A 12,364-nucleotide genomic window follows, 5' to 3' on the forward strand; every position below is an offset into this window, starting at 1 on the left:
ACAAAAATTTCTTCATCAAAATTATAAATAATCCATTTAACATGTATTACATCTCAATCATACATCCATTACACCTCTCTGCAATACAACTACTATTTAAACTCTTAAAAGAAGATAAACTCTTTTTGACTACTTCTAACCAGTGCCCACATATTAGAGAGGAACAACTGTGTATGATAGCAAAATATTATGTGTATGATAGCAAAATATTATGATTTGATAGATTTTACATATTTAAAGACTTTTGATTGAATAAAGGTATAAAATTTAATGTCCACAAAATTAAAAATAATGATTGACATATCAAAAACAACCTAAGTAAAAATACAATACTATTTTCAATGATTTTCATTATTGGTTGTCTTGTACAATACACTCTATTTTCAATGATTTTCATTATTAGTTATCTACACATTTAAAGACTTTTGATTGAATAAATGTATAAAATTTAATGTCCACAAAACTAAAAATAATGATTAACATATCATAAACCACCTGAGTAAAAATACAATACTATTTTCAATGATTTTCATTATTAGTTATCTTGTACAATAGACTCTATTTTCAATGATTTTCATTATTAGTTATCTATATATTTAAAGACTTTTGATTGAATAAATGTATAAAATTTAATGTCCACAAAACTAAAAATAATGATTAACATATAATAAACAACCTGAATAAAAAATACAATACTGTTTTGAAAGATTTTCATTATTAATTATCTACTCATACATGCGCTTAAAAATAAAATACCATTCTTAATACTTATCTCCCACATATGATTAGAAATGCAACACCATTCTTAATAATTAACTCAACTAACACATGTGACTAAAATTACAAATATCATTCTCAATAGTTTTCATTGTGACGTTGTCTTGTACAATCTTAGTAGATAATTCACACACGTGCCCCACCATTTCTTAAAACCCATCCATGCAATGAATCTGTCCAATGTCCCCAAAAACAATGTTAAATCAGGCAACTGGTTTACTCTTCATATTTGCACGCGGAGAATGAATTGAGTCGCCATTACTTCCTTATCTTCAGATTTTTCCTTGGAACTTCCGATTCCCAACGGCCAAAGTCCCTCCAAAACGCCGTAAGACGAGCCACTTGACAATGGGAAGTCATGTTCCCGGGACCCCGGGACCCCGGAACCCCACTACCCATGCAACGTCAACGTCAACGTCATCTTCATCACGTCACATTGGTTGAGACAAGTTGCCTGCCTTCACATACGACAAAACTGGCTGCTTCGTCTGCGCTTCTTCTCTTCCTCCTCTTTCCATCCACTTTCTCTTCAGGACGCTCCCCTGCCTCTCATCTTTATAATAACGTCCCTCCAACAATCTGTCTCAGCAGCTCCAAGGATCAACGACCTTTTTCCATCTCTGATAAACGAGAAGAATCATTATTAGTACGATGGCATCAAAGAAAAGATTAGGATTGAAGCTTCCAATCCCTCCACAACACCAAAGAGCGCCTCTTCCTCTGCCTCTCCCTCTCCCTCTCCCTCTCCCTCTTCCAGAGCCGCCGAAGGTATCTTCAAGACAGGGTGTAGAGAAGCTGTCTGATTTGGAAAGAGTGGGAAAGCTCAGGCATGGTAGCGCAGGCATGGTGTACAAGGTCCTCCATCCCAAATCCTCCACTTGCTATGCCCTAAAAGTTATCCGCATGGACCATGAGCCCTCCCTCACTTCCCACATCACCAGGGAGATGGACATACTTAGGAAAATCGACTCTCCCTACATTGTCAAATGTGAGGGTGTCTTCCACGAGGGAGGGAACATGAATTTTGTGCTGGAATACATGGATGGAGGCTCCCTTGCTGATCTGTTAAAGCACAGGGAAAGGATTAGCGAGTCCTGCCTGGCTAAGGTTGCCCGGCAAGTACTGGAGGGATTGAAATACCTTCATACAGAGCGGATTGTTCACAGAGACATCAAGCCCGCCAATCTCTTGGTTAGCAAGAATTACCAGCGAATTAAAATTGCAGACTTTGGGGTGAGTAGGATTGTATCACACAACATAGATTCCTGCTGCAATTCCTATGTGGGAACATGTGCTTACATGAGCCCCGAGAGATTTGATCCACAGAGCTATGGTGGGAGATATAATGGGTATGCAGGGGATATCTGGAGTTTGGGATTGACACTGTTGGAATGCTATGTGGGTCATTTTCCGTTTGTAGCAGCCGGAGAGCAGCCGGATTGGCCTGCACTGATGTGTGCAATATGTTTTGGAGAGCCGCCCTCTGCACCCGCCAGTGCATCTGCGGAATTCCAAAGTTTTATCAGATGTTGTCTACAAAAGGACGCAGGCAAAAGATGGACGGCCTCGCAGCTTCTGAAGCATCCATTCCTCAACAGGACTCCACAATTTCAGCAACCCTGCAATCTTACAGTGCCTTTCCAGTCCCTCAGCATCTCACAGAATGTGTGAATTCTGTATAGATTTCAGGGAAACTGGATTGAAAAAGCTTTAAACCACCATTGCATTCCTTCGGTCGAACAGGATAAAGCCTAAAAAGGGTAAAATCCACAGGTCGCAACAGAAATTTTGTCTGGTGCATAGTTGAGTTTAAAAAGGGATAAACCGTGCAAGTGATCTGGCAGAAGCTATCCTGCACACCCTTTCGGAGCGAGCAAACTCCTGAACCTTGTTATGCTATTCTTACACAGGGGTCAGGTGTTCCCCTTTCTGGTCACCATGGAATTGAACGCGGTCTAATTTTGACACTCAATAGTGCCTGTTGAGCCAATATTTTGTGATAGTTGTCTTTCAAATGTAAAAATATATGGTCATTTAGATATTCATTACAATCTTATTTTTTAATCCTTCTCTAATGGTTTCATGTGATATTTTTAAAATTTCTATTTTTTTAATCGTTTTGTAATGGTTTTATGTGATATTTTTTAAAATTTTATGGTAAAATATGATCTTAAGATTATCAAATTCAAATTTTGATGGGACATTTCACTTATTATAATCTTTATAAACAATTTCAAAATGGCTTTTAAAAATTGTAATGAATGGTAATCTAGAAAGGGAAAGTACACTTTAAACTCTTAATTTTTTGGTTAAATATCTTATATTTTTTAACATAAAGCTCATTATTTAAACATATCATCTTAAGTGTAATGATGTGTAGATCTTGACCAACTCCTCAAAGGTACATCTCATTTCATAACTAAGAAAAAGCATATGTACTTATTTAAACATTTATACATATCATAATATACACTGACACCCACTTCCATTTTCTCAAATATTTAAGCCGATAGGCTTTAGTGCGGGCTTTTGCTCGGGAAACTGTCAACCTTCCAGCGCCAACGATGGTGGAGGGTTGTTTTTGTCAGTGGGTGAGTCTTCCAGCACCGACGACGATGGAGGGTTGTTTCCGTGAGTGGGTGAGTCTTCCGGCGTTGACGACCGCTAAGTTTTTCAGGCGATCGGGTTTTAAAAGCTATTTCATGCTTGTTGTCGTTGATTGTGACATGTGTCCTCACCTGCACACATCTCAATCAAATCGCTCAACCCTAATGCGAGGCCTTATGTTTTGGTTTCCGTTTGTCATTTCCGTGTGCATAGTTTTAAGTGTTCAAGTTTTCAGCTCATTAAGGTTTCGGTGGGTGGTTGTGTGCGACGGTCGCTGACTGGACGGTTTTGGTGTGCTTAAATTATTATCACTGCAAGTTTTCAATTACCTTCTGTTTCACCGCCTACGAAGCATCTGCAAGTTTTCGGTTAGCTTTTGTTTAATCGCCTATGGAGCATCTGCAAGTTTTCGGTTAGTTTTTGTTTGACCGCCTACAAAGCATTTGTTGAAGGCATTACAACGGGTGGAGGTTTTATATTTTGATCACCTACGAATCTTTTCTATTGTTAACAAAATTTGTAGCGGTTAGGCTTTGTTTTCATATTCCTCTGCAATTTTGTTTTAAGGCAGGCATAATAATTAATAATCCTCTGCAATTTTGTTTCAAGATAACCCATTAGGGTTTTTGATCTTTCATTACTGTTTTCTAACTTTCAGGCTCACTCCTGTTGCACGTCGTTATTCATTTGCATTAGGGTTTTCTAGCTATTTTATTGATTTGCATTAGGGTTTCCTAGGTTTTCTAACTTGGTTTCTTCTTCCCAGCAACTAAGCAGTGATTTATTTAAACACAATCCCCACACTCTCTCTGAAAAAAATGAATGAAATGATTTGCATATGAACTACAACCTATTTTTTTTCAAGGCATGCATAATAATTGATAATCCTCTACAATTTTGTTTCAAGATAACCCATTAGGGTTTTCTAGCTTTTGGGCTCACTCCTGTTGCATGTCGTTATTCATTTGCATTAGAGTTTTCTATCTATTTTATTCATTTGCATTAGGGTTTTCTAGCTTGGTTTCTTCTCCTTGGCGACTAAGCAGCGATTTATTCAAACACAATCCCCTCACACTCTCTCTGAAAAAATGAATGAAATGATTTGCATACGAACTGCAACCTATTTTGTTTCAGGGCAGGCATAATAATTAATACTGCTCTGCAATATTGTTTCAAGATACCCATTAGGGTTTTCGGGCTCAATCCTGTTGCACACGTCATTATTCATTTGCATTCTAGGGTTTTCTAGGTTTTCTATCTTTGTTTCTTCTTCCCGACGACTAAGTAGTGATTTATTCAAACATAATCCCTTCACACTCTCTCTTTGAAAAAAATGAATGAAATGATTTGCATATGAACTGCAACCTATTGGATTGGGGGTTTCAAATTATCTCTTACTGAACGGTCATTTTGATAACTATGGAAAGACCGTAAAGAGGAAATCTATATTGATGAGGATTATAATCTGACATTTCAGATTTCTCTTTAGAATGGTGTTATAACAATACTGCCTTGTATGTTTTGCAGCCATTGTTGACCTTATTTTTCCTTATACAAAAATAGGAAAGCATAGTATTGTAGACTATATAAAACCCAACCTATATATATATATATATATATCGTTAAATATATCATTGTTAGGAGTCTTAATGAGTCTACTTGTCTATGAAGGTTCGACCATAATGGTGAGGTCAGAAATTGAACATGGTTTTATAATGAATAGATCAGTCCAAGAAAAAGAGGATGTCAGCAATGCCTTGAAGAAGCTTTTGGAACAAAGCGATAGGATAAAGGAAAATGAATGACCTCAAATGTAGGATGGCCAGGCAGACCAAATCCCCACCTCCTATTGCTGCCACTCCTCTTGTCTCCATTCCCAATCTGAAGGATCATAATAATGACATTCAGGAGCTGACTGTTTGCCCTCTTCCTATACACACTATTGAAGAGTTAATTGATCCAACAGTTGTTTTTGAGCTTGGTGACAAGATCCTTAAGTGGAATAATAATCCAGACGGGTGGGTTGCATGGGTAGATGATAGTTACAGTTGTGTTGGGAGGGGCTGATGGGTTTAGTTCTTATTTCGATCATATTTTGATGTTTTAAGCAATCTTGATACTCTCCATAGTTGTTTTTGATATATACAATTGATAGATCAGTACTATGATGTTCTTCCTTGCTGTACCTATTATAATTTATATATATATATATATATATATATATGTTGTGGGTCTTGTGCTTTGCTTTATTGTGTACATCCGTCAATTGTAGAGAATTAGGAAAGCACAGTATACTATTGTAGACTGTATAAAACCCCACACACACATAGGTGCTATTACAATGTTGAATTGTATGCAACCACTGTTAACATTATTTTATCAACGTCATCTTCATCATCTCCTTCGTCGGCGCTTCCTTCTCTTCCTCCTCTTTCCATCCACTTTCTCTTCAAGACACTTCCCTGCCTCTCATCTTTATAGTAACGTCCCTCCAACAATCTCTCTCACCAGCACCGAATCCAATTTACTTTTCTCCATCTCTAATAAACGAGAAGAATCATTAGTACGATGGCATCAAAGAAACAGTTAGGATGGAAGCTTCCAATTCCTGCACAACACCAAAGAGCCCCTCTTCCTCTTCCTTTGCCTCTGCGTCTGCCTCTCCCTCTTCCAGAACCGTCGCAAGTATATTCAACACAGCGCATAGAGAAGTTCTCTAATTTGGAAAGAGTGGGAAAGCTCGGGCATGGTAGCGGAGGCATTGTGTACAAGGTCCTCCACCGCAAATCCACCACTTGTTATGCCCTAAAAGTTATCCGCCTGGATCATGAGCCCTCCCTCACTTCCCACATCATCAGGGAGATGGACATCCTTAGGAGAATCGATTCTCCCTACATTGTGAAATGTGAGGGTGTCTTCCACGAGGGAGGGAACATGAATTTTGTGTTAGAATACATGGATGGAGGCTCCCTTGTTGATATGTTAAAGCACAGGAAAAGGATCAGCGATTCCTGCCTAGCTAAGGTTGCCCGACAAGTATTGGAGGGATTGAAATACCTTCATAGAGAGTGGATTGTTCATAGAGACATTAAGCCTGCCAATCTCTTGATTAGCAAGAATTAGTCGTGAATTAAAATTACAGTCTTTGGAGTGAGCAGGATTGTATCACACAACATAGATTATGTTGGGAATGTGAAGCACAACGGTCACATGACCATTTGCGTTCTCCCAACTGTTCATTTCATATTTGAATATGATTATATAATGGATGTGTGCAGCCCATGTATGAGAGTTGATTAATGAAGTGATTCCCTGCTTTGAGTGTGGATGTAGGCAAATTTTCTGAACCACGATAAATCATGTGATGTCTCTTGTTATTGCTTTATTTTATTTTTGTTATTGTTTTCTCTGCTCATTTTAATCTTTACAATTGGTATAAAAGCCATGTTGTCTTGAGCAGAGATGGAGGAAGAAGGAGAAGGTAAAACTTATAACTTCTATGGCAATTTTACGTTCCATGTAAAACTATGCTTCAAGCGCTGCGTATATTGGTGGGATGGCTGGAAGAAAGAGGGGGACTCAGTTGAAGAGGAGAATCTAGCAAAAGAAAAGGATGTTGGGATTCTCATTTTCTCTCCTCTTGAGCCAGCCTTGGTACTTATTGACCAAACTGTTAATGATCGGGAAGTTATTGGCATTCGGGTGGTGAAGGTTGAACATCGTGATAGTCCTTGTATAGACGTTGGAATTTATTAGCAGAAAGATGCTAGAAAAGAGATTGTTGTTGAAGATGAACTCAAGAGATTGCGGGATGAAGAGTGTATGCCATCGAAGACCCAAGTTGAATCTACTATCGACTCTCGGGATGAGGAGGGTGCATATTGGAGTGAGGTAGTAGATAAAGGAGGCCTGGGATAAATTTTGGCTTCAGAAAGCTCTACAGATGGCATGGTCTTGGAAAAAATAAAGAGGCGCTCCCATGTTGATGAAAACATTTGCACAGATAATTTCATAGAAGCCTACAAGCCTATGGACTTGGATGAAGAAGTGCAAGATGAAAGATGGCTTTTTGGTTTGCAGCAGAAGAGGTCTTTGACATGAGTGAAGGACAATGGGAAACACTCCAAGTGATTTAAGGTGTCACAGACAGAGAAGGGAGATATTGTTCCCCACCCTGATTTGATGGATGTGGATGAAAAGGAGGCTACCCTGTTAGCAATAGAGGCCACCCACAAAGGGGATAATGTAGTCAGTGTCGCTGGTGCTTTGGCAGTTTCTGGAGATAGTAGATCACAAGTGGATCCTGATGTTTTTGGTGATCCTAATGCACCAAGAAACCAGAAGGGCGTTATGGGGTGTGACACCAACCGCTGTCTATATGCGCTCGAAGAAGCCGAAGATCCGGCCTCCATCCCTAGGTTCAGTAGTGGCATATTGGGCATTCAAATCCCACTGTCGCCCACCTCTGCATGGAATTCTTATCAAAAGGGAAAGAAATTTTTTTTTCTCCGGTTGGTTCCACCGATGCTAATGCCCACGTGGATAAGGAGCAGTCTACAGTTAAATTCATGCTGGTGTCTAAAGGGGACTCGGTTGTTTCCCTCGATTGCTCCCAGTCTTCACCGCTTTGTGCCATGGAGGATTCTTTGTTTGATTCTTCGTGTGATGCGAAGAGGAAGAGTCGCTCTCCCATGCTGAAATCATCTCCCTACGATTCCACTTCCTCCGCTCTTCCTTGTATCCATTCTGGAATCGTCAATTTGCCACCAGTTAAGAGTAAAAAGAATGGTTTGGACGAGGGAGGATCGAAGGGTGATGAAGCGAGAAACTGTAGGTCGAAGGTTCCTGTCGCAGGATGTATTCCGAATAGGAGTAGCACTGATGTCGGAGGATTGTGGAATTCAAACAGAAGATTGGTTGATGAAAGTGGGCGACAAAAATCTAGAATCAATGATGAAGTGGTGAGGTGTCCGGGCAGGGCGTTATTGAATTTAAACCGGTTATGCACCAAAACGAAGTCACAACTGATCGATCCGCCTCACTTTCAATAGGCTATGATGGATGCCATCAAGGCCATAAATGGCAAAGAGTTAGACAGTAGGAATATTACCGTCAGTGAGGGCCCAATCCAAGACTGGTGGCAGTGGCGGTGGAGGCGTATTGCCCTATCTTAATTGCGTTCTATTACCGAAAAAGCCAATAATAACGCTCCTTTGTTTCTGGACATGATCAGAGAAGCGTTACACTATTATTCGGTGTCATTTTAAATCACGTTTATGGTTGTAAAATTAATCGAGATGATTTTGATTGATGAATTTGGAAATGTTTAAAATTCAAACCAGAGGGCTTTACACTATTAACCAAGATGATTTTGATTGATCAGAGAAGCGTTACACTATTATTCGGTGTCATTTTAGATCACGCCTATGGTTGTAAAATTAACCGAGATGATTTTGATTGATGAATTTGGAAATGTTTAAAATTCAAACCAAAGGGCTTTATCTTTCTTTTATTAGACTTTTTAAATTTAATTCTTTGAGTACATATTTTACTTTTTCTCCATCTTAGGAGAATCTGGATCCCCTTTGATTATAACTTATTGGTATTCCTTCTTTAGGATTTTGTGATTCATTGTGTGATCCTCTTTTCATCTTATCTTAATCACCCTTATTTAGTCTCTAATGTACCATTTGTTGATTTATCTCTAAATTTGATTACTTGTTGACTTTTTGTTGTTATATCATATCTTACATCTATATTATATAGTTATAACATCTGTTTGTAATTAAATAATTTAAACAAAATCATTTTTTTTCTTTTCCTATTGACTGATTGTCCTAACAATGGGTGTAAAAATTAAATTTATTTACTTTATTTCTAGAAGATTGATGAAATTTTCTAATTGCATTGTTTTAATTGAATACTATATTTATGATAGGTTAGCTGGCAATCCCATAGTAAGGAAAATCTACGGAAATTTGGCAAGTTTACTTGGGACTTTAGGAATATTTCTAAAATTCATAGTATTCTCTACCCTTCACACTGTGCAAACCATATTTTTACTGTAGTATAAGTATAGACTACTTATTTGATTATTATTCATTCAATTAACTATATCTCCCATATTACTAAAACATGATTTTTCTTTATTAAATGTGTGTTAATAAAAATTGACAAAAGAATATTTGATCACTATTTGAAATGGATATAATTCAACAACTACCTAATTTTTATTGTCACGCATTTTTATTCAAGCACATTTCCCCAATAATAATTAACAAGAATTTCTTCATCTAAATTTTAAATAATCCACTTAACATGTATTACATCTCAATCATACATCCACTACACCTTTCTGCAATACAACTATTATTTAAACTCTTAGAAGAGGATAAACTCTTTTAAACTATTTCTAATCATTGCCCACACATTAAAGAACAACAACTTTGTATGATAACAAAATATTGTGATTTAACAGATTTTACATATTTAAAGACTTTTGATTGAATAAATGTATAAACTTTAATGTCCACAAAACTAAAAATAATGATTGACATATCATAAACAACATGAATAAAAAATACAATACTATTTTCAATGATTTTCATTATTAATTATCTTGTACAATAGACTCATACATATGCTTAAAAATACAATACCATTCTCAATACTTAACTCATCTCGCACATATGATTAAAAAAGCAATACATTCTTAATAATTAACTCAACTAACACATGTGGCTAAAATTACAAACATCATTCTCATTAATTTTCATTGTGACGTTGTCTTGTACAATCTTAGTAGATAACTCACACACGTGCCCCACCGTTTCTTAAAACCCATCCATGCAATGCATCTGTCCAATGTCCCCAAAAAAAAGGTTAAATCAGGCAACTTGTTTACTCTTCATATTTGCACGCGGATAATGAATTTAGTCCCATGACTTCCTTATCCTCCAATTTTTTCTTGGAACTTCCGATTCCCAACGGCCAAGATCCCTCCAAAACACGTAAGACGAGCCACTTGATAATGTGAAGTCATGTTCCCGGGACCCCGGAACCCCCGATTTCGACTCCATCTCACTTTCATGAGTCTTATCTAACTTTCCGCCCACTGCCCATGCAACGTCATCTTCATCACGTCAAGTCGTTCTAGACAAGTTGCATGCCTTCACTTGCGACAACACCGGCTACTTCGTCGGACCCTCCTTTGCCGCCGCCTCTCCCCATCTACTTTCTTCCCTGCCTCTCATCTCTATAATACCTCGCCCCTACAATCTTTAAAATAACGTCCCTCTTGCAATCTTTCTCGCCCGCACCCAGTCCCAAATTGTTTTCTCCATCTCTAATAGACCAGAAGAATCATTAGTACGATGGCATCAAAGAAAAGGTTAGGATTGAAGCTTCCAATCCCTGCACAACACCAAAGAGCCCCTCTTCCTCTGCCTCTTCCTCTTCCAGAACCGCCGAAGGCATCTTCAAGACAGGGCATACAGATGCTCTGTGATTTGGAAAGAGTGGGAAAGCTCGGGCATGGTAGCGCGGGCATGGTGCACAAGGTCATCCACCCCAAATCCTCCACTTACTATGCCCTAAAAGTTATCCGCCTGGACCATGAGCCGTCCCTCACTTCCAACATCACCAGGGAGATGGACATCCTTAGGAAAATCGATTCTCCCTACATTGTCAAATGTGAGGGTGTCTTCCACGAGGGAGGGAACATGAATTTTGTGCTGGAATACATGGATGGAGGCTCCCTTGCTGATCTGTTAAAGCACAGGAAAAGGATTAGCGAGTCCTGCCTGGCTAAGGTTGCCCGGCAAGTACTGGAAGGATTGAAATACCTTCATACAGAGCGGATTGTTCACAGAGACATCAAGCCCGCCAATCTCTTGGTTAGCAAGAATTACCAGCGAATTAAAATTGCAGACTTTGGGGTGAGTAGGATTGTATCACACAACATAGATTCCTGCTGCAATTCCTATGTGGGAACATGTGCTTACATGAGCCCCGAGAGATTCGATCCACAGAGCTATGGTGGGAGATATAATGGATATGCAGGGGATATCTGGAGTTTGGGATTGACACTGTTGGAATGCTATGTGGGTCATTTTCCGTTTGTAGCAGCCGGAGAGCAGCCGGATTGGCCTGCGCTGATGTGTGCCATATGTTTTGGAGAGCCTCCCTCTGCACCCGCCAGTGCATCTGCGGAATTCCAAAGTTTTATCAGATGTTGTCTTCAAAAGGACGCAGGCAAAAGATGGACGGCCTCGCAGCTTCTCAACCATCCATTCCTCAACAGGACTTCACAATTTCAGCAACCCTGCAATCTTACAGTGCCCCTCCAGTCCCTCAACATCTCACAAAATGTGTGAATTCTGTATAAATTTCAGGGAGAGTGGATTGAACAAGCTTTAAACCACCATTGCATTCCTTCGGTCGAACAGGATAAAGCCTAAAAAGGGTAAAATCAAAAGGTTGCAACAGAAATGTTTTCTGGGGCACAGTTGAGTTTAAAAATGGGTAAAGCGTGCAAGTGATCCGGCAGAAGCTATCCTGCACACCCTCTTTCGGAGCGGGCAACCCCCTGAACCTTCTTATGCTATTCTTACACAGGGGTAGGGTGTTCCCCTTTCTGGTCATCATGGAATTGAACGCGGCCTAATTTTGACACTCAATAGTGCCTGTTAAGCCAATATTTTGTGATAGTTGTCAAATGTAAAAATATATGGACATGTAAAAATATATGGTCATTCAGATATTCATTACAATCTATTTTTTTAATCGTTCTGTAATGATTTTATGTGATATTTTTCAAATTTATAGTAAAATATGATTTTAAGATTATCAAATTCAAATTTTGATGGGACATTTTATTTATTGTTATCTTTATAAACAATTTCAAAATGGTTTTTAAAAATTGTAATGAATGGTAATCTAGAAAGGGAAAGTACCTGATCTTAAACCCTTAATTTTTTTG

The 12,364-nt window shown here is 38.6% G+C and overlaps 2 protein-coding genes across 2 annotated transcripts; both read left to right on the forward strand.

Moving 5' to 3' along the window:
• The first annotated feature begins 1,363 nt into the window (after positions 1–1,363).
• Positions 1,364–2,841, forward strand: LOC131064282 (mitogen-activated protein kinase kinase 9). Its single transcript, XM_057998379.2, has one exon. The coding sequence runs from the start codon at positions 1,429–1,431 to the stop codon at positions 2,446–2,448; it is 1,020 nt and encodes a 339-aa protein (XP_057854362.2). The 5' UTR covers positions 1,364–1,428; the 3' UTR covers positions 2,449–2,841.
• Positions 2,842–10,650: 7,809 nt separating this feature from the next.
• Positions 10,651–12,168, forward strand: LOC131064284 (mitogen-activated protein kinase kinase 9-like). The gene has a single exon (XM_057998381.2). It carries the CDS (start codon positions 10,758–10,760, stop codon positions 11,757–11,759), a length of 1,002 nt encoding a protein of 333 aa, XP_057854364.2. The 5' UTR covers positions 10,651–10,757; the 3' UTR covers positions 11,760–12,168.
• The last annotated feature ends 196 nt before the right edge of the window (positions 12,169–12,364 follow it).

Source organism: Cryptomeria japonica, chromosome 2, assembly GCF_030272615.1.
Source record: "Cryptomeria japonica chromosome 2, Sugi_1.0, whole genome shotgun sequence".
NCBI classification, from domain to species: domain Eukaryota; kingdom Viridiplantae; phylum Streptophyta; class Pinopsida; order Cupressales; family Cupressaceae; genus Cryptomeria; species Cryptomeria japonica.

What these genes read in the sequence shown, in the direction of transcription:
- LOC131064282 (XM_057998379.2), top strand. Translation starts at nt 1,429, where the DNA reads ATGGCATCAAAGAAAAGATTAGGATTGAAGCTTCCAATCCCTCCACAA.
- LOC131064284 (XM_057998381.2), top strand. Translation starts at nt 10,758, where the DNA reads ATGGCATCAAAGAAAAGGTTAGGATTGAAGCTTCCAATCCCTGCACAA.